The following is a 27,440-nucleotide window of genomic DNA, read 5'->3' on the forward strand; positions in this document are numbered from 1 at the left end:
GACGCTATGGAGGGCTGGACCCTAGTCCAGGGGAAGCGAGGCAAGCGGAAGGCTCGAGCTCCGCTGCATCCACCCGACGCAGAAGCCCCCCGGAAGACCAGGAAAGGAGGCACTGCTATCGAGCCTCCCGCCACGGCCGTGAGCGAGATCCATCCGCTGGTGTCGGGAGGGGAAGACGGACTGGCATTGGAGGGCAGAATCCCCCCTCCACGGGAGACCCTCCCCTCCGAGACTTCTGAGGACGCCCCTTCTGCCTGGACGCTACCCGAACCCCCCGCGGACCCCGAGGCGGCCGTTGAGGCGGACCCTAGAGGAGAGGCCCCCGGGGTGGCAGGAGTTGGCCTCTCCCCCGTGTATGCGGAGATTGAGGCCCTAGATTTGACCCCGGTCACCCAGGGAGGGGATGATTTGCTGCCGGCTGACCTTGAGCTGGGTAGCCTTACCCCAGCCTCCCTTTCCCCATGCTCCCTCCCCCTAATTGTCTTCCCGGGTGAGCACTCTGCAGAAAGTGGTCCACCACCTGATGCCATGGCCGCCAAGACCACCATGGAGCCAGCATCTAGCATTATTGGGAGCCCCCTCCCTTACCCCTTAACCCTTGACTCTGCTCAGGAGGCACTTTCCTTTAGCTACTTGCCTCCTGCACCCCAGAGCCTTACCCCTGCCCCTGCCCCCACCCCTGCCCCTGCCCAAGGTCCCTCCTCCTGTAATGTTAATGCCGCCCCTGGGGTTATTTCCTTTCCGCCTTTTGCAGATTCCCCCCAGGGAGCAGTCTTTGCACTTTCTAGCCGCGACCCATTAGGAGTGGCAATTTTTCCCCTGCCATCCCCCTCCACCCCAAGGCATGAAATGAATTTAATAACCCCAGCCTGTCAGACGCCCCGTCGGTGGTCCGCACCCTGTTTACCTGCCTTAGCGGACCACGAGGCTGTATTAAGAGGCCCATCAGGGAATACCTCGGGAATTGTAACCCCACCCCCCCATGAGCTGCGGCATGCGCTACGGAAGTTCCTAGAGCACACCCGTGGCGCCCGCGATAAGGCACAGCTGGCCCTTCGGCTATGGGGGGACTTTGATCAAATCCTCCAGGCCACAAGGGCCCTTATAAAGGAAAGCAGGGGTCAAGGAAAGCGTGGTGCTGCGGCCTACGAGCGAGCCCGCAACTTCCGACACGATCTACTCACCCACGGGATGGGTCATGGGTTGCTGTGCAACCCGCCGGGGGCCCTGAATCCCCCCGCCAATACGAGGCCCCCACCCCCCCAGCCCTCCGCATGACGCCTCTTATTATTGCGACCCTGAATACCAGGGGCTGTAGGATGGTTCTCCGCAGGTCCCAGGTGCTCTCTTACCTTCGGGAAGGGAGGTATTCTATAGTTTTCCTGCAGGAGACTCATACGGACCCGACCGCCGAGGACAGGTGGCGGCTGGAGTGGGGGGACGGGGTATACTTTAGCCATTTTGCGACCTGGCAGGCTGGAGTGGCAACCCTGTTCTCCCCCAACCTATGGCCTGAGGTGCTAGGGGTTAATGAGGCCGTGCCGGGCCACGTGCTGCACCTTCGAGTCCGTATGGAGGGGCTCGTGGTTAATCTTGTCAATATTTATGCCCCGCAAATGAGCTCCAGGCGGCCACAATTTTATCAGCAGGTGTCCGACTTTCTCGGCACCCTGGATTCGCACGAGTGCCTGGTCCTGGGAGGGGACTTTAACACCACCCTCGAGGAACGGGATCGCTCAGGGGCCGAACCGAGTCCAGCCGCTGCAAATATTCTCCAAGGGATAGTTGACCATCACTCCCTAGTGGACGTCTGGCGTGACCATCACCCAGATGACACCTCCACGTTCACCTTTGTTCGGGTGGAGGCCCATCGGTCACACCACTCTCGGTTGGACCGTATTTATTTATCCCGTTTCCACCTTTCACAAGCCCACTCCTCCGCCGTTCGGCCGGCCCCATTCTCCGATCATCATTTAGTCACTGTAACGGTCTCCCTCCGTGCAGAGAGACCGGGGCCGGCCTATTGGCACTTTAATAACAGCCTGTTGGAGGACGAGAGCTTTGTGCTGTCCTTCCGGGAGTTTTGGCTGGCCTGGCGGGAGCAGTGGCGTGCCTTTCCCTCGGTGCGGCGATGGTGGGATCTCGGGAAGGTGCGCGCCAAGCTCTTCTGCCGTGACTACACTCGGGGCACCAGCCGACGGCGAAATGCGGCGATAGAGCAGTTGGAACGGGAGGTCTTAGAGATGGAGAGGCGCCTGGCCGCCGATCCCGAGGACCCGTCCCTCTGCGGAGCGTGCCGGGAGAAGCGGGAGGAGCTTCGGGCCCTTGAGGACCACCGGGCCCGAGGTGCCTTTGTTCGGTCCCGCATCCGCCTCCTTCGGGAGATGGACCGCGGCTCCCGCTTCTTCTATGCCCTGGAGAAAACGAGGGGGGCCAAGAAACACGTCACCTGCCTTCTTGCAGAAGACGGTACCCCCCTCACGGATCCGGAGGAGATGTGTGGGAGGGCCCGTGACTTCTACACAAGCCTTTTCTCCCCGGACCCGACCGATCCTGACGCTTGTGAGGTGCTCTGGGAGGAACTCCCCACGGTCAGCGTGGGCGACCGAGACCGACTAGAGTTGCCTCTCACCCTGGCCGAGTTCTCGGAAGCCCTCCGTCGCATGCCCACCAATAAATCTCCGGGCATGGACGGGCTGACCGTGGAGTTTTACCGCGCGTTCTGGGACATTCTCGGCCCAGACCTAGTCACCGTCTGGGCTGAGTCCTTGCAGAGCGGGGTCCTCCCTCTGTCATGCAGGCGAGCGGTGCTCGCTTTGCTGCCAAAGAAGGGGGACCTCCGCGATCTACGAAACTGGTGTCCCGTCTCACTCCTTAGCACAGATTACAAAATTGTAGCGAAAGCAATTTCGCTGCGGCTAGGGTCCGTGATGGCGGACGTGGTCCACCCAGACCAGACCTATACTGTCCCAGGTCGCAGCATTTTCGACAACCTCTTTCTAGTCCGAGACCTTTTGGAACTCGGGCGGAGAGATGGTCTATCGTTCGCCCTCCTGTCTCTTGATCAGGAGAAGGCGTTCGATAGAGTAGACCATGAGTACCTCCTGAGCACTCTGCAGGCGTTTGGATTTGGACCTCAGTTTGTGAGTTTTCTCCGGGTGCTGTATGCCTCCGCGGAGTGTTTGGTTAGGCTCAACTGGACCCTGACTGAACCGGTCAGCTTCGGGCGAGGAGTGCGGCAGGGGTGCCCCCTCTCGGGCCAGTTGTACGCTCTGGCGATCGAGCCTTTCCTCTGTCTCCTCCGCAGGAGGATGACAGGGTTGGTGCTGCGGGAGCCGGAGCTGCGGCTGGTCCTGTCGGCGTACGCCGATGACGTACTCCTCGTGGTCCAGGACCCGGGAGACTTGGCGCGAGTGGAGGCATGCCAAGCCATCTATTCGGCAGCCTCCTCCGCCCGAGTCAACTGGGTCAAGAGCTCTGGCTTGGCGGTGGGGGACTGGCGGCAGGTAAGCTCCCTCCCACCCGCACTTCAGACCATCCGGTGGAGTGCGGGTCCACTGCTCTATCTCGGCGTTTACCTTTCCGCCACGCATCCTTCCCCGCCGGAGAACTGGCAAAATTTAGAGGGCGGGGTGATAGAGCGGATCCGGAGATGGACGAGGCTACTCCGATGTCTCTCCCTCCGAGGGAGAGCACTGGTGCTTAACCAACTAGTCCTGTCCACGCTCTGGTACCGGCTCAACACCCTGGCCCCGGCCCCGGGTTTCCTGACCCACCTCCGGAGATTGATTCTAGAGTTCTTCTGGTCAGGAATGCACTGGGCCCCTGTTGGAGTTCTTCATCTACCCCTGAAGGAAGGAGGGCAGGGCCTGAAGTGTCTGTACACTCAGGTCCGCGTTTTCCGCCTCCAGGCCCTGCAGAGGCTCTTTTATAGTGCACGTAGTTCGGCGTGGAGCATACTGGCGCACGCCTTCCTGCGCCGTTTCCAAGGGTTTCGATATGACCGGCAGCTCTTTTATCTTTCACCGAGGGGTTTTCCGCGAGACCTCTCTGGGCTGCCGGTCTTCTACCAGGACCTCCTCCGGGCCTGGAAACTGTTTTTAACAACCAGGTCTGTGGCGGCCACCGTGGGAGCAGATCTCCTCACGGAGCCCCTGCTACACAATCCCCAGCTCCGTGTGCAGGTGGCGGAGTCCCGCTCGGTGCGCCAGAGGTTGGTCCTGGCGGAAGTCACGAGGGTCGGAGACCTCCTGGACTACGACCGGAGAGACTGGCTGGATCCCCTGATGCTTGCTCGGCGCATGGGGCTCTCCAGCCTCCGAACCCCCCGGCGCGTACTTCAGGAGGTGAAGGCCGCTTTGACCCCCGCTGCTCGGGCTTACGTTAGCCGAGCCTTGTGCGAGGGCGCACCCCGCCCATCCCTTACCCCAGGCCCGCCGGACCTTTCCATCGGGCCCCCACCCCGTAGATCCCAACAAACCCCTCACCCTTTCACTGCAAGCCGGCTGCACGAACTGCAGCCGGTAAGCTTTCAAATTGCTTCACGGAAATACTTATATACACTTACGCTTCACACCCTTCACGCCCATACCCTGGTGTCCCGCCCCGATACAAAGTGGCGGGATCTCCTGCCACCTTTGGAGGGTGAGCAACCTCGGTGGGCCAGCCTGTATTCCACCTTGGTCCCAAGGCCCGTCGGGGACATCAGTTGGCGGCTCCTTCACGGAGCTGTGAGCACGGGCGTGTTTTTGACACGGTTTACCCCCATTCCGGACACTTGTCCTTTTTGTAATGTGAGGGAAACCCTGGCGCACATGTATTTAGAGTGTGCCAGATTGCAGTCCCTTTTCCGGCTCCTCACAAATATTCTATTACGCTTTTGGCTTCATTTTTCCCCCCACCTTTTTATCTATACACTTCCCATCCGTGGCCCCACAAAGTCGCGGGATCTTCTAGTCAACCTCCTCCTAGCTTTGGCTAAAACAGCCATTTATAAAACCAGAGAGAGGAGGTTGGCCCACGAAACGTCCTGCGATTGTGGGGCCGTTTTCCGATCCTCAGTACATTCACGTATCCGGGCGGAGTTCCTCTGGGCGGCATCCACCGACTCCCTTGAAGCATTCGAGGAGCGGTGGGCGCTGTCTGGGGTTCTCTGCTCGGTGACCCCGTCCGGTTCCCTCCGTCTGACCCTTTGATTGAGGGTAAGAGCGAGAGACGCCAGCCCCAGCCGTCGCCGCTGGGGATACCATCATTCCTGTCATCTAGGAGGGGTCCTATAATACATGGGTGTCTACCCCCCCCCCCCCCCAAACCGCCCACCCCGCAGCCGTGCCCATCTTACCGGGCACTCTCAGGAGAGGGAGGATCGGTGACACTGGGCGCGGCACTAGGTAACTCGAGGGGGTGGAAGACCACGAGTGTCGAGGAAGCCCCCCCGCTCTAGGCCACCAGGTAACTCAGGAGGGTGGAAGACCACGAGTGTCGAGGAAGCCCTTTGGGCCCAGGCTAGCCTGAACACTTCTCCCTCCTGAAAGCTGCTGTGTTGTACCTTCTGATTGCGTTGTTTTGTTGCATAGTTGTTTTGTTTCTTTGGTAATTCTGTAAGCGTTACCAATAAACTTTCTTTTTGTTTCAAAAAACCTTCCCTGTTACCTTACCCAGGGAAAAGGGACCTACTTAACCTGGGGCTAATATATCTGCCTTCTATTACTCTCCTGTAGCCATCTGGCCTGACCCTGTCACAGTTAAGAGTAACAAGAAGGGTTTCTTCAGGTATGTTAGCAACAAGAAGAAAGTCAAGGAAAGTGTGGGCCCCTTACTGAATGAGGAAGGCAACCTAGTGACAGAGGATGTGGAAAAAGCTAATGTACTCAATGCTTTTTTTGCCTCTGCCTTCATGAACAAGGTCAGCTCCCAGACTACAGCACTGGGCAACAGAGCATGGGGAGGAGGTGACCAGCCCTCTGTGAAGAAAGAAGTTGTTCAGGACTATTTAGAAAAGCTGGACGTGCACAAGTCCATGCGGCCGGATGCACTGCATCCGAGAGTGCTAAAGGAGTTGGCGGATGTGATTGCAGAGCCATTGGCCATTATCTTTGAAAACTCATGGCAATTGGGGGAGGTCCCGGACAACTGGAAAAAGGCTAATGTAGTGCCAATCTTTAAAAAAGGGAAGAAGGAGGATCCGGGGAACTACAGGCCAGTCAGCCTCACCTCAGTCCCTGGAAAAATCATGGAGCAGGTCCTCAAAGAATCAATTCTGAAGCTCTTAGAGGAGAGGAAAGTGATCAGGAGCAGTCAGCATGGATTCACCAAGGGCAAGTCATGCCTGACTAATCTAATTGCCTTCTATGATGAGATAACTGGCTCTGTGGATGAGGGGAAAGCAGTGGACGTGTTATTCCTTGACTTTAGCAAAGCTTTTGATACAGTCTCCCACAGTATTCTTGCCAGCAAGTTAAAGAAGTATGGGCTGGATGAATGGACTATAACGTGGATAGAAAGCTGGCTAGATTGTCGGGCTCAATGGGTAGTGATCAATGGCTCCATGTCTAGTTGGCAGTCAGTATCAAGTGGAGGTAACAAGGTCAGCTCCCAGACTGCTGCGCTGGGCATCACAAAATGGGGAAGAGATGGCCAGCCCTCTGTGGAGATAGAGGTGGTTAGGGACTATTTAGAAAAGCTGGACGTGCACAAGTCCATGGGGCCGGACGAGTTGCATCCGAGAGTGCTGAAGGAACTGGCGGCTGTGATTGCAGAGCCATTGGCCATTATCTTTGAAAAGTCGTGGCGAACCGGGGAAGTCCCGGATGACTGGAAAAAGGCTAATGTAGTGCCAATCTTTAAAAAAGGGAAGAAGGAGGATCCTGGGAACTACAGGCCAGTCAGCCTCACCTCAGTCCCTGGAAAAATCATGGAGCAGGTCCTCAAAGAATCAATCCTGAAGCACTTGCATGAGAGGAAGGTGATCAGGAACAGCCAGCATGGATTCACCAAGGGAAGGTCATGCCTGACTAATCTAATCGCCTTCTATGATGAGATTACTGGTTCTGTGGATTAAGGGAAAGCAGTGGATGTATTGTTTCTTGACTTTAGCAAAGCTTTTGACACGGTCTCCCACAGTATTCTTGTCAGCAAGTTAAGGAAGTATGGGCTGGATGAATGCACTATAAGGTGGGTAGAAAGCTGGCTAGATTGTCGGGCTCAACGGGTAGTGATCAATGGCTCCAAGTCTAGTTGGCAGCCGGTATCAAGTGGAGTGCCCCAAGGGTCGGTCCTGGGGCCGGTTTTGTTCAATATCTTCATAAATGATCTGGAGGATGGTGTGGATTGCACTCTCAGCAAATTTGCGGATGATACTAAACTGGGAGGAGTGGTAGATACGCTGGAGGGGAGGGATAGGATACAGAAGGACCTAGACAAATTGGAGGATTGGGCCAAAAGAAATCTGATGAGGTTCAATAAGGATAAGTGCAGGGTCCTGCACTTAGGATGGAAGAATCCAATGCACCGCTACAGACTAGGGACCGAATGGCTAGGCAGCAGTTCTGCGGAAAAGGACCTAGGGGTGACAGTGGACGAGAAGCTGGATATGAGTCAGCAGTGTGCCCTTGTTGCCAAGAAGGCCAGTGGCATTTTGGGCTATATACGTAGGGGCATTGCCAGCAGATCGAGGGACGTGATCGTTTCCCCCTATTCGACATTGGTGAGGCCTCATCTGGAGTACTGGGTCCGGGTTTGGGCCCCACACTACAAGAAGGATGTGAAAAAATTGGAAAACGTCCAGCGGAGGGCAACAAAATGATTAGGGGACTGGAATACATGACTTATGAGGAGAGGCTGAGGGAACTGGGATTGTTTTGTCTGCAGAAGAGAAGAATGAGGGGGGATTTGATAGCTGCTTTCAACTACCTGAAAGAGGGTTCCAAAGAGGATGGATCTAGACTGTTCTCAGTGGTAGCAGATGACAGAACGAGGAGTAATGGTCTCAAGTTGCAGTGGGGGAGGTCTCGGTTCGGGATATTAGGAACAACTTTTTCACTAGGAGGGTGGTGAAACACTGGAATGCGTTACCTAGGGAGGTGGTGGAATTGCCTTCCTTTGAAGTTTTTCAAGTCAGGCTTGACAAAGCTCTGGCTGGGAAGATTTAGTTGGGGATTGGTCCTGCTTTGACCAGGGGGTTGGACTAGATGACCTCCTGAGGTCCCTTCCAACCTTGATATTCTATTATTCTCTTTTGGGGAACATGAAGGCAGATTGCTTATTTTGGCAGGGGTGTGAATATTATTATAGGAAAAACATACACTATTAATCAGTGTTATCTGTCACCGTTAGGTCAGTAATAAACCATAATTAAAAGTCCCTCTGTAACACTATGGCTTTGACCCTCTGACCTGGGTGGAAGAACGTCTTTATTTGAATCATCCAGCAACTTACACTTGCTTCCCTAGGAAGAAGCAGGACACTAGGCAATGGGCATTTGCAAAGGGAAGCTTTCATTTAAAAAGGTCTAATGGGCTAGGAGTCTATAAACCGGATATCTAATCTCAAATTCACCCCTTGGGGCAGCACACGGATTCTGCAGCTCACAACAAAACATCTGGGGGAGTTTATGTCTCCAGAGTCCATGGGGTTGATAATCCCAACCCCACAGGTCTACTGGGAACCATTTTCCAGTGACTTTGGTGAAGCTGGTAATTATCTGGTAAAATTACCTGGAGCTTAAAACAGTTTTACTGCCAGTAGGTGATTGTTACAACACTCTTCCCTGATCTGCACATACTAATTAGAGACACATGCAGGTCACGCACCTGGGTTAATGTTGCTTTTGGGATGTCATTTTTTGCCCCGTTGAGGTTTTTAACTTGGAGTGACATGTAACCTCTAACCTGTGTAACCTTTTAAATTGTGTGAGCTTTACAATGGATAAAATGCAAATTGTTGCATTTAGTTACACACCTACACCTATATACATAGTTGTGTACACACACACACACAGAGTTGCATTTAATTATATATAAATTATATAATTATACTTTTATATATAGACACACATACACACATTATATATGTGTGTGCATACATACACACACACACACACACACCATTAACTACAACTTATTTTAAATGGTTTCGAGGCAAGATAATGATTGTAATTAGGCTGCCATGCACTACAAAAATAGCCTCCAAAAACACAGAAAATTCATTTAATTAGAGATTAATTGGGAATGGATTGATTTAAGAAAGTATAATAAAAAATCTTAAAATGTCCCACACACCATTATGAAAATCAATGACATGGAAACGTCTGTGTTCATTTCATTCTGCACATGTATAGAGAGAGGCTAGAGCAATGACCGATTCTAAGGACTCAAAGCCAGCACTTGTTCTCCTTTCTCCAAGTGAGGGATGCTGGAGAAGCCGCTTATTAATAAGCTTGTTCAGAGAATCAGGCTTCAATAACAGCCAGCCTGCTTCTTCCTTCTTGAGTTCAGGTCTTCCTGTATAAGAGGATCATTCTCTAGGGCAAAGAGTGGCAAACCAGATAAATAAAGAAAAACAGCAATTCCCAGCTTCACAAAAGTTAAGAAGGCCAAAACCCCTTGTTCAGTTAAAGCTCATTTGTTCCCCTTATCGCCTGCTGAGCGCAATGCTAATGGTAATCGATATGTGGCCACCAGCCGAGGCCATAAGCTCTCTTCAGTTCCCATAGTACCACATTCTTTGGGTGACCCTTAGCCCAGTGCACTGGTACCATTTTGACCTCACTCAGAATATGACTATGTGAGAAACTGTCAAATATTTACAAAGAGCTTAATTCAGCCCCGGAGCTCCATATGGAACCGACACAGAGACGGAATCCTTAAATAAACAGACACCCAGTGGAAGCAAGGGAGACTGAGAAATAAAGCCAAGATTTATTACCGAGCCAGTCCTGATGTTGATATTTCAGCCATGGAAAAAGCATTCTTGGCCAACAAACCCAAACTGAAGCAAGCGGATTCTTGAATAACTAACCAAATGTTCTTTGAAAAGGGGATTGATTCTTGCTGCTCAGCAAGCAAGCGAATGCTCAGAAAATTCTTTGGGACATTGGAATTGCAGTGTCCGATCAGAACAGTCATCCTTCAAGGCCAACTGTGACTGGCATTGTCAGGAGTTTCCCAGGAATTCTGCAAGAGAACCCTTGGGTCTGCTGGGCTCTCATGAAATGAAGAGCAATTAAAGAGGATAAGGACATTGCGGAGAAGCTGATTCTCAATGTGTTATTTTTTTGAATAATAATCATCAGGCATCATCAGGGACTGAGGTCTCAACGCAGGAGGTGCTGAATTGGACCAAACTGAGAACCTAGAGAAAGCAAGAAATCACCAGCACCAGATGCTGAATGTTCAGGAGATCTAAGCTGCTAACAAAAAAATGCAACGTCTCCCTAAAACCAGTGACTCCTATCACAGAGGACTGCAGGGTGGCAAAGAGAGGAACTATCTTACCAAAAGGCTGTCAGGATTTTCCTGGGGATTTCAGACCTGTGAGCTGTACTTCAGTGCCAGGTATATTGGTTGAAATTATAATCAAAACATAGAAAGATGTGGATGATCATGACAGGGGAAAACCAGCTCCGCGTCTGTAGAGCAAAACAGGCCCTTTCGGCGGAAGTTATGGGAGCAAGTTGGGCAAATAGGGCACAAAAGAGAATCAAATGACAGAATTCATTTGCACTTTCAAGATGCTGAAATAAGGCAAGGGTTAGGGTTCGGGTGAAGGGTGAAGTTCCATCATGGATTAGAAGTGGCTGAGACCGAAAACAAAGAGTTGGAATAAATAGTCAAATTTTCAGTATGGCAAAAAGCTGCCAGTGACGGTCTCCTAAGCTTCCTTGCTAGGACCCAGTGCAGGTCAGCACTTGAGCGCATGATTGACGTTCAGCACATGCTCAGGTGCTGTTCTGAACGGAAGGCCTCGGACCACCGTGTTTAATGCATTTCTCAGTGGTCGTGAAAAAGACCTGAGAAGGGAAGTCACAGGAGCGGAGTGTCTCAGGTCTATTCTGCCCAGATGCCTGCACAGCCCTCCTCACCCTCCGAGCTGAGGACCCGCAGCACAGAAAAGCACGAACGAGTACTGGTCCCCAGTGTTTGGAACTACCCCTTCCGCAGGGCGGTGGAATGGAAGGCTCTGGGGCAGTGCAGACGCATACCTAATACAGGTCTCCTTGTGAAAGTCTCTTTTCAAGCCCCTTGTAGCTTCGCTGGGTCCACTTGCAAATGTTAAGAAGCTACGCACATCTTCTCTTGAGGGCTGAGGACCTTCACGTTTCTCTTAAAGCATTTCAACTCACTTTGAGATTCAAAACCAAAATTCCTGCCCCAGCCTTGGCAACTGCTGAGGAGACAGTTTTCACGCTCTAGCTGAATGTTTGACAGATGTTCCTCAACACAGTCGTTTGCAGAGGGAAGGAAATTTTTGCACCACATGCCATTTCCAGTTACATTTTTTCTCCTACTTTTCTGCGGGCAGGCATTTCTCTGAAAGCACATCTACATAATAGAGCTGATGGGGCTCTTGCCAAGAAATTAGCCATTTACAGGAATGCGCTTGCTCCAGCTATAGGCAATGACTAATTAGGCATGTTGCAGGAATACCAGTTTGCAGGGATATTTTTAATCTTTTGCCAGATGTTCTCCTTGTCTCAGTAGCTACATCTTGTCTGAAATAAAGCAGTTGTTGTTGGAGTGTTCCAATTTGTTCCAAATGGATTGTTCCAAACTAATTTCTAATTAATTTCTCATTCCCATCATATCTGATTTGTGTGTCTGGGTGGAAGCCCAAGGCTGGGTTGCTTCAAGGGAACTGTGTTTTGGCTTCTGGGTAACCAGTGAGGTATTATAGAAGCTGTTTTGTGCTGGTTTGGTAAATCTAAGTATCAGAATATCCTTCAGCTTTGGGGATTGTCTGTCCCATTCCTTGCAGTTTTCCCTAATTGAGCAACGTGAATGTGGGTCCCCTGGGACCCCGGTCACACCAGGTGTCAGAGCCTGGGCTCCAGGCCAAGCCTGAACATCTACATTGCAATTTTTAGCTCCGCAGCCCGAGCCCTGTGAGCAGAAGTCAGCTGACCCCAGATCTGTGACTTGCTGCCATGAGTATTTTATTGCAGCATAGACAGACCCTTATGTCCCCCCATCACTACAGTGCTTGAGTGCCTCCCATGTACTGATCCTCACAACAGCATCATGACCCGCTGCTTGCAGAAGGGGTCCTGGAGAGATCAAGTGACTTGCCCAAGGCCAGGCAGGAGGTCTAGGGCTGCGTTGGCACTTGAGCCCAGATCCACTGAGTCCTGGCCTAATGCTTCAACGACAGTACCATTCTTCCTTGGTGGAGGACGCAGGGCGTGCATTTCATTCGGCAGGTGTGGAGTTCCTGGGTAGCCTGATCCCTCCTGGAGTTAGTTCAACAGCCCCGGGCCAGCTGGTGAGAAAGTTCTGTGTCACATGCACTGAGGATGCTCACGCCCGCCGCTGACCGTTCCATTTATATCACTCTGAATATATCTATCCTGCACCTGCGTGCCTGTTCGGATGCCGTCTCTGGGCCAATGCCTGCACTTCCTCCTGGAGCTAGCAGGAAAATCGTGGACCTGCCACTTACAGCTAATAAACTGCTTCAGAGAGAGGCATTTTTTAAAAATGGAGATGGATCATGCTAGGGATCATAGAGAGTAACAAAAGCCAGGGCAGATGTGCATGCGCACCACTGCCTAGCCCGTGAAACGGGCTATTTCCAGATGCTTCTTGGAAGTGACCCCGAAGCAGGACATAAGGGTAGAACATAAGTCACCATCTACATTGGCCAAGAATATGGAAGCACTTGAAACTCTGCACCAAGAGGCAGTAGCTGTGCATTCCATCATGCCTGGCAGTGGGCAGTGAAACATTTCTTCCGTTAACTAATTCCTGGGCATTTGAGACCAATGAGGAGAGCAGAGGAGAGGAGAAGCAATTTACACCTAGCTGATGGCTCAACTGGAGGAGCTTGTGGCAAACTAGCTGGTGCAAACATGTTCCCCTCAGTGTGTTTACTGCCGTTCCCTCTTGCAGGGCCTGATCCAGAACCTACTGGAGTCAATGGAAAGACTCCTGTGGATTTCAGCAGACTCTGAGTCAGGCCTTTTATGCCATCTAGCTGCCATTTGCAACCCTATAGCATGCACTGAACCAAACTAGAATGCGCGCTCTTCCTGAGGAATGAATGATATCTTCTCCCTTCCCCGGTCTGGAGGGCGGACCCAGAGCCATTAGTTCTCTCTGATTCACGGAGCAGACACCCTTCGCTTTGTAGCTGAGAGTGATGTTTATGGTCAGTAAGTGCCTCTTGTAAACACCGCAACTGGCACATCTCGGTTCCCTGTGTAGCTTCGGGATGTATTAGTTTAATTTAGCAGCAAAGCCAGATCATTTCAGCAGCACCGTAGGCCCAGGCTGTGGATAGAGGGTCTAGATTCTGTCTTGCTATGGCTGGCGTTAAAAGAGCTCTTAGCTACCTGCCTTGGGTCAACAGCCCCTCCCTGGGGTTTTACATTGTGTCTTTCAGGGAAGAACGCCTAAATCTTTATTTGTGCTACATTTTTCAAAGCAAACACTTCATCTCTCTCTCTCAAACGTCCACTGCTCATCCTTACAATAACAAACTATTGTTCATGTTTTGATAAAGGAAACGATATCCAATTGTCAACTTTCCAGGAGTTCTGATCAACGGGGCAGGAAGGAAATGGTGCTTTTCAGCATGAAAAGTACCTGTGGCTGCTAAATTCTGATCCCGGAACGCTCAGTAATGGCAATGTACAAAGCAGCGCGAATCCAGCTTTGTTTTCAGGCACCATGTTGAGCTTACAAGTGCTGGCACTTCCCCAGACTCTTGTTTTGTCTTGCACGCTGAATGAGTTTGACATGGTAGTGATGGACATTAAACACAGGCAGAAATGTTGGCAGAGCTGATTTTCTGTCTGCCATGACTTCAGAGCAGCGAGGATGCTCCAGCCTCCTAGAGAAGATTATGTTGTTTTTGGAGAGAGAAATGGAGTTGACAGAGACACCCCTGGCCTTCGCTGGAATCTGATACAGACACACTCCTGAGCAGAGATAGTAGATAGGAACAGCCAAAACACAGTTTGGATCTCACACCCACTTCAGACAGCAGCCCTGCCCCATTCTCCAGCCAGACCATCGTTCTGTTCAGTTCCTCTCTGACACTGTGTGCAGCCCAGAACGCCTTCAACACTGTTTGCTCACACCAGCCTCTGAAAAAACCACACCCTATTCCAATGCAAGGTAGCCGTCAACATTGTTCACAGACTGCGGACAATGGGCCAGATTAATTTCTCATGTAACCCAAGAGCTGGCCACAGATTTTCTGTCACTACAGCGATATGGATGCAAAGCGGACACAGAGTGGTATAATGGTGCTCATAGCGTTGTAATTTGTTTGTTTGTTTATTTGCCAGGGATGCGTTTTGCACAAGATGTTTTCATCAGTGGTTAGATAAAGAGGAACTATTTGCAAGTTAAAATGCTTCCAACTCTGTGTTCATGCATTTCAAAGGGACGGTCGCCTGCGCTGTAAGGCGACGGGTGTTGCAGGCTCCCAATCTTGGGAGTTAAGTGGGTATTTCCATCTAAGGGCTGAGGGAAATTTGCATGGATTTAGCTATGCCAGGACAAACCCCTAATCCAGACGTGGGATGTACTGGTGTGACTTGCCAGGGTAAGTTATTGTGTTCTCTAGACTGGCTCTAAGCAGGGTTATATGATACAGTGGTTCAGTTGTGGGTAGCCTGTAGACACTCGCACTCCCACTATTGATGGTACAGCTGGGACTGAACATGTGATGGCAATCAGAGGAGGAGGAAAGAAAAAATGCCCAGTGTACACACTGCCTGAGTGGGAAATGTATTTCGTACCTGTGCTGTGTGATTCTGGCTGGACCTGCTGGCCTCACTTTCTACCAGTTTTAACTAAGGGAGCCACAACTGGTCTGAAGTCCACAAAGTGAAATTCAATAAAGATAAGTGCAAAGTACTACACTTAGGAAGGAAAAATCAAATGCCCACATTTGAAGTGGGGAATAATTGGCTAGGTGCTGGTATGCGGAAAGGAAGCTGGGTATTGCAGAGGATCACAAAATGAACATGTGACGCCATTGTGAAAACACCCCAAATATCGTTCCGGGGTATATTAACAGGAGGGTTGTCTAGAAGCCATGGAAGCACTACTTGGTGCTGGTGAGGCCTCCGCTGGCTTTTTGTTTCTTTGCCTTCTTTCTAAACTGGTTTATATTAGAGCTGTTCAGAAAACAGAATTGATGTTCTGCAGGAAGTGCTGATGGAGCAGAACTTTCCGTCATTCCGAATTAGACCGAGAAGCTGAGATTTCGCATTTTTCCATGAAATGAAAATTGAAAAAATTTCAGTGCCTGACCATTGAAAAGCTTTGTTTCGATAAAATAAAAATGTTTCCTTCTGATAATGTCAAAACATTGTACAGTCCTATGTATTATGTGTACTATCAGATCGAATATCATTATACATTGACAGCCTATACAACCGTAAATGAAACAAACCGAAATGAGGAAGTGGAAACTATCTGGTCAGACTTTCCTGTAGAAAATGTAATCAAAATTGACGTGGTCCCACAAAACAGATTTTGACAAAACTACTTTTTCTGTAAGCATTTTGTTTTGGACCAACTCTAGTTTCGATTTAGTCTCTTACAGCGAATGGAAGGGAAAATTCACATGAAGCAGAGCAGGGGCCTTGGGACTGGTCTGTAGAAATGTCTGGGGAAGGGCTTGTTTAGTTTCAAAGTCGGAAACTAGAACCTCACACCAGGTGAAACGGCTGACGCGGACACAGCCCAGCCAGGCGCCGGACGTTGGCCCAGGAGACAGAGAGTTGCTCACTGTGGGCCAGAGGCTTCAACCCTTGCTCCGGCTGAGTAGCAGTGCTAGGCACCCTGAACCCACAGTCCCTGCCTCAAAGAGCCGTAAGGACAGACGACGTCTGGGAGAGAAGGGCTCTGATCTCCCCATTTCACAGACGAGGCACTGAGGGAGTAACCGAGTTGCCCAAGAAGCCGGCAGTAGGGCCAGATGAATCCCCCAATTTAACCCCATGACAATCCGTCCCCTTGCGTCACGGTTCCTTCCTGTCGGGCGCCTCATGCAGGGCTCCTCTGTCGAGCCTTCACCCTCAGTCCAGCCCTGCTGTGCCCTGCAAAGCCAGGGCGGCAATGCGGGCGGTCCCGGTGTGGCACATGCTCCCCCTCATCCCTATGTGTAGCTGCTGCAGAGCGAGGAACTATCCAGCCTGATGCGAGAGCGAGGGCAGCCCTGTCTCTTTGCAGCTAGTACCCACGTCACACTGTGCTCCCCCCATGACAGGGTACTTGGTCTGACTGTGCTCTGCTGGAATGAATGAGCCGTTTTCGTCCTGATTGGTTAAACCAGTGTCATCTGTGAATGATTCATATTGCCCTATAGCCCCTTCTACCCGATCACTCCGCCCACCCCTGAAATGCAGCAGCTTTTAACAGCCCACACAGTGCCAGGGCAAGCAGTGAAGGGGAGTGCTGCGGCCAGAGGAAATCACAGGGAGAATTCAATGCAGCTGCCTGCCTGCTGGTGCATCCTACTCCTGGCCGCAGCACTGCACAGCCAGGGCTCACTTAGGGAGCAAAATGCCCTGCACCGGTGCAGACTGTCACCCCTGCAGACAGGGCGGTCCTTGCAGCCCGTTGCTCCTCCCCTTGCCCCAGAGGAAGCAAAGGGGGTGCAAAGGCCAGGAGAGAGTCAGTGCCCATCTGGGAGGACACAGCAGAGTGGCTGGCTTTTGTGGAGGTAGCAGACCTGCGGAGCTCAGGGAGGGGTCTCTGCAGCCCCTCGCGCCCACCCTGCAGGCCCTGGAGCCAGCTCCAGAAACTCTTTCCTCTGAGCAGAGGTTAACAGGGCAAGCTGCCTGCTGTTCCTTCATCTGGTTGGCTGCTCCAGCCCCTGGAGATGTGGCCCAGCCTCTTCGAGTCAGCTCTGGCCTTTCTCCAACACCAGCAGCCTTTCCTCCCTGGGCACCCTGTGCCCTGGTTCCCTCAGAAGCCAGCATATGGCAGGAGTGAATCTAGCCCATCCTTGGCACTCTGATTTCTGGGTGAGGGATGATGGACGAACCTCTCGTTTGCAATGCTCGCATTCAGCTCTTTTGCAATCTGAGCACTTCTGATCCCAGAGTAGGGTGCTGGGGCAGGCTCTGCATTTCTCTGAGCTGCAGCTCACGTCATCGGATGCATTCATCTGATGAAGTGAGCTGTAGCTCACGAAAGCTCATGCTCAAATAAATTGGTTAGTCTCTAAGGTGCCACAAGTCCTCCTGTTCTTTTTGCGAATACAGACTAACACGGCTGCTACTCTGAAACCTTTCTCTGAGCAAGTTCTTTCCCTGGCAGAGCCCCGAATGAGGCAATGCAGCCCAGCCCAGAGTCCTCTGCCCATCAACTCCTCCATAGTGCTTAATTACATCTCCTCACTTACAGGGGAGCTGCAGCCCCCTTTGCCTCTCTTATTTAGCTGACTGGCTGAACAACCCGAAAAGCTGTGGGAGGGGAGCAGTGGCAGAGAGGCTGACGACTCAACAGTGTTCCTTCTTGAGTACTGACAAGCCCTGTTTCCCCACCTAACTGAGTCATTTAAATTGCATTCATAGCTCCCCTGGACAATAATTTTTGGAAGTGCTACCCTTGGAACACCAGATGAAAGGCTGCAGCTAGTCAGACAAAAACAGAAGCCATTTGCCACCTTCCTTGAAGTACAATTTTGTTCTTTCCCCCCATTTAGTGTGTCAGATTGTTGGTGATGTGAACAGCATTATAGGGACTTGGTGAAACTATCTGAAAAAAAGCTCAGAAAAGCAAACCTGGCTCCTAGCAGGGCGCAGAAAAGCAAACCTGGCTCCTAGCAGGGTGCAGACATGGAAGCAATTACTAATGAGTTCTTATACAACCTCCTGAACCAGGGAAAACATTCGAAAGGGCTCCCCTTTGTCTATCTCGGGCTTGAGGGGCGCCATCAGCCGTGGCACAGATGTACTTCAGTTAAGGACTGGATTAATGTGTAATTCATAAGGCTGAATTAGAGATGGATTTCCATTTGGTCAGGAAGCTGGTTTCTGGGGTAATTCTCCAGTGAGTGAAATTCACCCCTGCGTGGAAGGCCACCTGTGCACCATGTAAATCCTACGAAGAGCTCCAAACAGGGTTTACAGGGCCAATGCACCACTTACAGACTCTCATTTGGGCTTAATCCAGACTGAAGAGGTGCACAGGTCTAGTACTGGCTCTGCACAGGAGTGAAATCACCCAGACTGGAGTAGGGACAAGTTCTGTTCCCCAAAGGCTTGCTGTGTGTTCCGTCTACACTGAAACTCCAGAATGCCCCACTTACATTGGCAGATACCTCTTTTCCCATACTACATGAATACATCTGGGACCTCACAGCCTGGGTTCACCTGGGTTGTGTTGAGCAAGAATCCATAATTTGCAGTGGATTGAAACTCTGAGTAGACATAGCATTGAGCCTGCCTTTAGTCTCCGGGGACCTGATGTTTGCCATGCTGGGTCAGCTCCTCCATAAACAGTCAAATTCTCTGGTTAGAGGTGGGTGATACTGTCTGGATAGGACATCTGCTGACTAATGTTTAGCATGCCAGAGGCTGGCATCGGTTTGCATTCTACAGTACCACACAGATTCCCATAGGTGGGAGCCATCTTGTGTTGGTGCAGAGCCTTAGGTCTGGTCTACACTAATTAGCTTGACCCAGCTACGTCGCGAAGGGGTGTGAAAATTCCACCCCCCTGAGTGATGTAATTAAGCCAACTCCTGGTGTAGACCGTGCTAGGTCAATAGAAGAATTCCTCCATCTGCCTAGCTGCCACCTCTCGGAGAGGTGGATTACATGTGTTGATGTAGAACCCCTCCCACTGGCATGGGTAGTGTCTACACTGAAGTGCTGAAGTGTTTCAAGTGTACAGAAGCCCGTAGACACTGGTCACCAGTGCAATGAATTTGCAGAGCAGTGAACGGTGAGAGGGCTGGCTGCCTTTCCTGTCTAATTCCTCATCATGCACTGGACTTTGGGGCCGACGCACTCAAAACGTCTCATCGTGCTGTAAGACTAAAAACTGTCGAGAACCAAGGGATTTTGAGTGTCCTGCTCCCTTAACAACGCCCCATTAGACATATAATAACCCCTTTTATCCAAGGCTCTCAAAGCAATTTACAAGCACCAACATTAACAAGCCCCTGTGAGGCTGCTATTGTCCTTCCATCCATTTTATAGAGGAGCAAACAGAGGGTATGTGCCTTTCCCGCAGTCACACACAAGCTCTATGGCAGATCTGGGAGAAGACCCCAGGAGTCGTAACCCCCACCCCATTCCCGATGCTCCAGCTGGACGCGTTTTGAGTTTCATTGTCTTTACAGCTTTTGTTGGGGTTTCAAAAGCATTTCTCTGGCACCAGCATTTTCCAGGGGAAACATCATTAAAGACGGACCCAAACCCATGCTGGTAGCACTGAAGCACAGGATACTCACGGAGCAGAAGGGTTGTTTTGCAGCTAACTCCTGCCCAGCATACAAATGAAATGCTATTCAGGGCTTACAGTAAAAAGGCAGGCAGAAGCTCAGAACTCTGCTTTTGCCTGAGCTCTCCCAGCGCAGCTCAAGCCCCAAAGGTAGCAAATCTTGTTCTAAAGCCTCACCTGGGTTTTGCCTGGTTCTAAAATTGCCAGGACTAATTAGCTGGTAAAAACTAAACTGCTCTGCCAGCTCCCCCACTAACTGGACAGGCACAAGTGAGCCCTGCAGCTTCAAAGCCTTTGCGAGTCCAGGACCCTGGACTCGTCTGAATTAAAGGTAGCAGAGTCAGTTCTACCAGGTGCCTCGCTCAGCCAGTTTCCAAGGTACCCGTACAGCTCGGAACGCTTGCAACTCTTAATAGCAGCAAAAAATCAGAACCCTTTTCCCTCTTGCCAATCACATCAGAGTGCAATTTCTCCCTGACCACAGGGCAATCTATGGTTCTTACATGGCCTCTGTTACCACAGTCTCTGACCACCTTACAATCTTCAGCGCAGTTTTCCTCCCAACCTCTGTGAGATAGGGAGTGCAATGTTAATGGCACAGAGAGACTAAGTGACTTTGCCCAAGGTCACACAATGACAGGGAGTGTATGGCAGGGAATTGAATTCAGATCTTGCCAGTTCTGGGCCAGTGCTCTAACCACGTGGCATCCTGCCTCTTCATGCCACAGGCTGTGAGAATGCTGGGTAAATAATGGTTGGGGTTTGGCATCTCCATTTCCTCCTGTATGTCAGCCCTCTCCGGGCTCTCCCTCTACCAGGGCAGCCCTTCCAAGCCTGCTGATCCTGCTCCCAAGAGAGCAGAACCTTGCCTCTGTGCTAGGCCCTGACACCTCCACTTTCAGTGTTAGGCTCCAAGCCTGCAGTCAGATCCCCATGCCTGAGATCAGTGAGGCTGTGTGTGCACCAGTCTGCCTGTGAGGAACCAAAGGTCCACATGGGCACAAGGGCCTGCCCAGATGGCCCCAGCTGTGGGACTGGGGCCTGCCTGCGTTTGCCAGCACCGCAGCCTGGGCAGAGGGGAAGCCAGGAGTGTAATTAATGGCTCATGACATTTTTTAATCAGGGTGCAGCACAGAAAGAGGCAACCAGCATCAGTGCACAGCCAGGAGGATGACACGCAGCTCACCTGAGAAACAGAAATTAGCGGGGCTGAAGGGAGAGGCACCCTATTTTGATTGCATCAAGGCAATTGCAAGACACCTTGTGCAGATTTCCCCCAAATTTCTATTTAAATCTAAAGTCTCCAGCTGCAGATCCTAGAATGTTGCCAGCGTCACAGAAAACAGGAGGTTTTAAAACACAACTTCAAACTCTGGCTATCAAAATGTTGTGGTCCAACAGCAGCCCCTAGTGGCCAGACATGACCCAGCCCTTCTTTCAGTGCATTCAACGCCCTCCCGTTTCTTTGGGCCGCACACTGGAGGGTCAAAGTGGAGGTATCTGGGTTGAAATGCTGCTCAGGGGGGTGAAATTCACCCGTGGGCAGGGGACCAGCCCAAAGACTATGCACAGCCAAAGTCACCCAGTTCAATGTCTGGGCTCAGCGGTGTCCCAGTGCTGGGGCGGACGGGAGGGGTTACGAGGCAGGACAAAAAGGGGAATTTGTTTCTGCCGAGTGAAGCTGAGGGTTGCAGAGGAACCAGCCACCCGTGAGTCCCACTGACGTTTGCAGGAGCTGCAGGTGAACACTCAGGCCATTAGCTCTTGCTTCTGTGCACAATGCAAAGCCGATTCAGTACTGAGTAGGCCAGTCTTGCCTCTTCCCAGTAAAGCGCCCAGGTTAAAGTGTGCGGGCCTGATCCCAACCTTTGATACACCAAAGCAAAATCAGGGGGGCGATTCTGCATGTTTACTGCTGTCAGGGAGGTCAGAATTGGCTCTTTTGAATGCTAAGCCGGTCATTTCTTCCCCAGTGAGCGGGGTGGGCAGTTCCTGACAGCTCGTTAGATTTCCCCCGTATCCCAAACCAAAGGTCACTCTCACACCTTTCAACTGGAAAAGACGAGCCGTGAAAGCGGCTGCGATGCTGTCAGGTTTATTGAATGGAGAATATCTATGAACCGATGAATGGTGCAGCAGGACGGTGCAGTGGCAGCCGTGTGCGTCTTCATCGGGAATTGTCACACACCCACTTCTCTGCCGGCATCTGAGCAGAGGCGGTCAGTGCACGAGGCACTCAGCACATTCCTCTCTTCTTTATGCGAACATTAGTTTGCCTTTTCCTGAAAAGACAGGTTAAACGTATCAGGGCAGCTTGAAACCCCCTGGGCAGGGAAGACTCTCCCACTCCAGGGAGAAACATCAGGTGGAAAATAATAATTAAAATGTCATTTTAAAATTACACACAGTCATAGGCTGATCCCAGGTCTTCTCGGCAGGCAGATCGGGGTGAGGGACGGGGGTTACTAGGGACATGAGTTAATTAATTCCTGTAAACCTCCGAGCTAATACTTTCTGACATCTCCTGTCAGAATAAATTACTTCATTGTTGCAAAGCAGACATCAAAGACACCTGCTGGCAATCAAGAACCTGCAACTCCTGCCTAGCTAAACTCAGCCCGCGCTGCGATGTTCTGTGCAGGGGTTTCACATGCAAACACGCCCCACTTTGTCTCATTCACATTTGCACCTGCTCCACATGACTCTTTGCGACGATTTTAATGCCACAAGCAGGGAAAATGCAGATATGCACTTGTGAAAAAATAACAGCTTTGTGGGCCTAATTGACTCCAGATTGGTTCAGTTTTCTCTTGAAATACTCATGTTCATCACCTTGGGAAACCAAATCCATTTCCCAGGTGTGCATAGAAATTCCAAAAAACAACAACAAAAAGCCGCAAGCAGGTGTGGATTTTTATGAATATTTTGCACCCCAATAAACAGCGATCTAATGAAATGACACCAGTGCAAGTGAGATCAGGACCAGTGACTATTCCACTAACCAATTCCGCACCCCCAGCTATTCCTTACCCACATCTCAGTTCTGGCCTTCAGCACACCTGCTAGGCTGCTGCTGGATCCCCATCTCACACACAGCTCTGCTAGCACCCCACAATCTTACCTTGCAGCCCCCCTGCTATTCTAGCCCTGGGCTCCCCTCCTCCACCATTCTCAGACCTCTGCCAATGCCCCTCGGTCCTGACTCTCAGCTCCCTATTCCTGCAAACCACCAGACAAGACGTTACAGAGACCAAGGACAGGGTTGTTATCTCTCGTGTAATGCTGATAAGGAGGCATTTTGCATGAGCTTTGAGGTCTAGATCAACAGCCCTGACACACTGTGTGAGTGAAACCACATGGTGTTTCATTTGAACTTGTACTCCTGGAGCTCCCAAACTAACAGAGGACTGGTAACATCATTTATTTCCCTTTTTTAAAACCCAGCCCATCTTTAGGGGTCCCTGCTGGCTGCACAAATTAATGGGCCCCTGAAAAAAACGCTGCAGGACCAGTGCCCTGTCACTGCAAAATGCAGGCCAGTGTCATTCTAGTTCCCATCAACTTCTCCAGCCTCCCTGAATCCAGTTCCTTCCACCAGGGACTCTCCCCACCTTTCCTCTCCAGCCCCGTGTGCCCCTGCTCCCCAGCCTGCTCACTGTGACCCTCATCCCAAGCCCCCTGAAGTCAGTGGACAGACTCATTCATCTCCATGGGATCAGGCGCTCTGTTCCTCGGACCGTCACCTCTCCTGTTCCGGCAGCTCTCTGAGGGTAGGGAGCACTTTGTTCTTGCACACCCCTTCGCCACCCCCCCGCTCATATCTCCTCCTTCCTTCGCTCCGGACCCCTCCGCATCACTTGACCCTCTTTGAATCTCACTTGAAAACTCTCCTCCTCTCTTCACTGTGGAACCAGCTCTTGGCCCAGCCCTTAGTGACGCTGCGGATTAAGGATACTACACAACCCTCTCCCCTGCATGTATCGTATCATCTAGAAGTCACTGGAGACCTTTGGAAGTGGAGGTGGGCGTTGTCTTTAGACAATGCTGTGCTGTAGCAAACCCTGTGACAGCCAGACACAGCGACCTAGGACAGCGGGCTCAGAGTAGCTGCTCACTGAATCTCAAAGGGATGTGGTGGGGGCCCCAGGACAGCTGGGTCATTGATCCTGGTTCCCTAGCTAAAGTCCCATCCACTGGTGCATTCTTGAATCTATGTTGTACTCCTGTCTCCTTAGAAACTCTCCTCTTTGGCCTTCAGATGTGAGGAAGTCACCATAGAGCAGACTACTGGGGATGGCCAAGGCCACCTAAGTCTTTTCCATCTCACTTTTCTATGGGACAAATTCTGCCCTCAGTTTCACCCGTGAAAATCAGGAGGAACTCCGCTGGAAGATGGGCCCAGGAGTCCCTTCTTGTGGAATTCTCTCTGAAACCAGAAGTTAGAACTGGAGCTCTAGTTGGAGATTCCCGCTACCCCGCCAATGCAGTGCGGGTTCTCATACGTCTGGTCGGCTCATTGCTGGGTTCAGTTGCCATTCAATTGATGCAATGCACCTCAGAAGAACTGTCTCCATCTTTATCGGCAATGGCACTGGCCCAGACCACAGCAGACCATGAGGACTGCAGGCAGCTGGGGTCAGCTAAGTCTTATTTTCTTTGCAGCAGATGTGCGGGAACAACTTGGCTTCCCTCCGCTCACACACCTACCTACATGCTCTGATCCGAAATGGGATTCCCACAACGCACAGATTCATTGAGAGCCAGCTCCAGAGCCCACTAAAACCAGCGGAAGTTTTGCTATTGACTTGGGCGGGCTTTGGATCAGCCTCTAATACACTCTGTGCACCACTTCCACTGGTCCAATGTTGTCTCCTTGTATTCCCCCATCAGTCTGTCTGTCTCTTGTCTCTTTGGGGGAGGGACTGTCTTATTGCTCTGTGTTTGTACAGTGCCTAGCGCAATGTGGTCCCAGTCCACCACCGGGACTCCTAGGTGCTATGATAATACCACAGCTAACAGTAAGCATGGGACGAGCCGGTGAAGATGGCTCCAGTGTTACTCTAGGCCAGTGGAAGAGAGCATCAGCAGGGAAGAGGGGAATGGCAAAATTTATCCCCGAAAATTGCACCAAGCCAAAAGTCATGGCTTTCTGCATGAACAGGGGACTTATGGCAGAGCTCCGCTGTACAAGGCCCATGTGAAAACAGCAGCTTTTGAAATATTTGCACTCAAAAGCGTCCAGATACTCACAGGTTCTCAGCACACAACTCACACTCATTGGGGTACGTCGCATTGTCGGTGCCACATACAGGGTCGAGGATTTTGGGGCAGCCCGGAAGCATATATCTGCCACAATCTGGCTGTGTGAGTAAAGGGGAGTATTAATGTACCTTACACAAGGCATTGCTGAAAAGAACTTCATGTTGAAGGGGATGCTTTAGGCTGGTGGGGAACTGCAGAAATTAAAATCTAATGGTCCTGCAGGAGGACTAACCGAAGCTGTACCAGGCGCTCAATTTCTTCTGCACTTATCCCATTGTGACCAGTCCTGGCTTGCTAAGAGCTCCACCTGGAGAGTTCCGAAGCAATGTGGGTAGCTGCCACTGTGCGGGTTCATTTTAACTTTCATTCTGACAATTGGGATCTTAACGGTGGTGTTAGCTTGGCATTTAAGACGATTAATCAGCTCTTATCTAACACTTTTCATCAGAGATCTCACTGCACTTTGCAATGGGAGGGCAGCAACACTATTCTCATTTGTCAGGTAGGGAAACTGAGGCAGGGAGGGGGGAAAGTGACTTGCCCAAGGTCACCCAGCAGGTCAGTGACAGGGCTGGGGCTAGAACCCAGGTCTTCTGACTGTCACTCCACTGCATTATCCCCTGGGCAATGTTGCCTCATTGTTTTTAGCAGTATTGGCTTTCCACGACACTGGGACAGAATGACCTCGGCAAAGAAGTACGCAGTATGCAGTTAAATTGCACAGAAGGAGTCTTTACCTCTTTCCCTCCGTCAGAAGCACCACCCGGTTTGGCATTGCCTAAAACACATGGGGGGGAAAAGGAAACTCCTTAGATCAAGTAGGCTGTTGGCTTCTCCCAGCCTGCTCCTTGCACAGGTCCAACAGAAACTCTCCTGCTGCTTCCAGGCCCCCCACCCCACGCCTGTGAGGAGGACCCCATTTGAGTTTCCTCTCCGCTCCCTTTCCATGCCTCTGACTTGGGGCAGCCTCTTCCCCCCTCAGCTTCCTTCCTTCTTGATCTCACTCCTGTTCCTGCTCCGCTCACCTGCCCTTTGCCAGCCGGCAGAGCCACCTCCACCCTGCTCTGCCTTTGTGCCTTGACGAAAACCCACTGCGTCCACAGCAGGCTCCTGACAGTGACCCAGCCCCGTGACACTGACGTTCCCGGCAGTTCGCTCAAGCTCCACCTGGTGCTGCCAAGGAACAAAGGGACCTTTGATTGCCCAGACTCGGTTATGGGCCACAGCCACAGTTTACAAGCCTGATTATGGTCTCGCCTGTGCGGGTAGCGCAGCTGATCTCAGCGGGGTCAGCAAGAGCTGAATCAGGCCCCATGATGACAAACGGCTGGTGACCTCGGAAGCAGGCAAGGAGGGAGTTCCCTTGCGCCTGCCGGATTCTCCGTGGAGCCACATCGATTTACACCAGCTGAAGCCTGGGCGCAGAGTTCCCTGCTGTGGTATGGTGAACTCGGGTAGCGCGGAGGGAGAAGGAAACTGGGTGAACTCCTCTGGGACCCACAGAGAGCTGTGCGAGCCCAGGGAGTTGAATTGCTCTGTGTGCGGCGCTCGATGGAGTACTGAGTCAGCTGGGGGCTGAGAATCGCCGGTTTGATAGGAAGGGCTGGACTTTCACCCCTGTGGCTGTACGGACTGCCATGGCGCAGGGACTGTAATTCAACGCGGCATTGCTCCGCTTCACTTCCAGGCATTGCTGTGTCCCAGGAATAGACTGGTTCACCTGCGGTCTGGCTGCAGGCCTCTCGCTGTAGCGCTGAACACAGAGCCTGACCCTCCAGCCATCTGCTGCCGTCTACGAGCAGGTGTCAGGCTCTGTGCTCTTCAATGCTGAACATTGAAGAGGTTCCCGGGTTTCTCGCCCTGATCCCCACCAGCCCAGTGGCTGCTTTCCCGGTCTGGACTGTCTGCATGTCGGAAAGTTTAGAGGGAGCAGGAAAAGCAGCTTCTGACTGACCCTGTCACACTCACCTGAGCAGCAGTAAAGCCCCACGCCGAGGAGCAGGAAGAGGCCAGCTGCCTTCATGGCTGTTTATTGCAGACGGAGTCAGAATCTGCCTGTCTCCAGGAGATCTTCTCTCAAGAAGCCCACGCAGGGAGCTTTCTTTCTATCCAATATATGGCTCTCCAGGCCCTGCCCACTTTGTGCTGTACCCGCCCAGGTCAGCCCATGGCTCTATGGGACTTGGCACAAGCCCAAGGTGTGGACAACAACATTCAAAACGCTAGGAGGACTCTGAGTCATGGCTGGATCAGTCTGGTGCGTCAGGGCAAAGAGCCACCCAAAGTTAATGGGGAAACATCTCAGCTCACAGGCGGTGGCCACAGGTGCGGGACAGAAACATCCTCTTGCAGGAAGGGGGATCCTGGTCCTCTGTGCAAAGCCAAAGCAAAGGGGCTTTGTGCAAGAAACTAACTCAAAGGGGTGGGGGCAGGTGGATTCCTGCCCCCTGCACCAGCATGGAGCCTGACTGCACCCACTTGGGGCAGCAGCTTAGCTGGGGCTTGGGATCAGTGGATGGATGCACTTGCCTGCAAGGGGTGAGCTCTGTC

The 27,440-nt window shown here is 51.6% G+C and overlaps 1 protein-coding gene and 1 long non-coding RNA gene across 3 annotated transcripts in view; both read right to left on the reverse strand.

Annotated features, from left to right (window-relative positions):
• LOC125641542 (uncharacterized) overlaps positions 1–27,440 on the reverse strand; it is a 92,744-nt gene that overhangs the window by 15,078 nt on the left and 50,226 nt on the right. The window contains exon 1 of one of the 2 annotated variants that reach the window (XR_012669544.1): positions 20,815–21,655. The exons of the other annotated variant lie outside the window; for it this stretch is intronic. This is a non-coding gene — a long non-coding RNA (uncharacterized LOC125641542). Of the gene's footprint in view, positions 1–20,814; positions 21,656–27,440 lie in introns of those variants that run through there. 2 annotated transcript variants of the gene reach the window in all.
• Positions 21,708–27,020, reverse strand: LOC142072933 (pancreatic secretory trypsin inhibitor-like). Its single transcript, XM_075131227.1, has 4 exons — positions 26,859–27,020; positions 25,628–25,668; positions 24,879–24,988; positions 21,708–21,910 (listed from the first exon to the last, which is right to left on the reverse strand). The coding sequence occupies exons 1-4, from the start codon at positions 26,911–26,913 to the stop codon at positions 21,865–21,867; spliced, it is 252 nt and encodes an 83-aa protein (XP_074987328.1). The 5' UTR covers positions 26,914–27,020; the 3' UTR covers positions 21,708–21,864.

This window comes from Caretta caretta, chromosome 8, assembly GCF_965140235.1.
Source record: "Caretta caretta isolate rCarCar2 chromosome 8, rCarCar1.hap1, whole genome shotgun sequence".
NCBI classification, from domain to species: Eukaryota; Metazoa; Chordata; order Testudines; family Cheloniidae; genus Caretta; species Caretta caretta.

Bases quoted from the DNA above. Each gene is read 5' to 3' on its own strand.
- LOC142072933 (XM_075131227.1), bottom strand. From the start codon at position 26,913: ATGAAGGCAGCTGGCCTCTTCCTGCTCCTCGGCGTGGGGCTTTACTGC. The intron at 24,989-25,627 runs GTAAAGACTCCT...TTACTCACACAG, and splicing joins CTTCTGACGGAGGGAAAGAG to CCAGATTGTGGCAGATATAT. The intron at 21,911-24,878 runs GTGAGTATCTGG...CTGTCTTTTCAG, and splicing joins GAGTTGTGTGCTGAGAACCT to GAAAAGGCAAACTAATGTTC.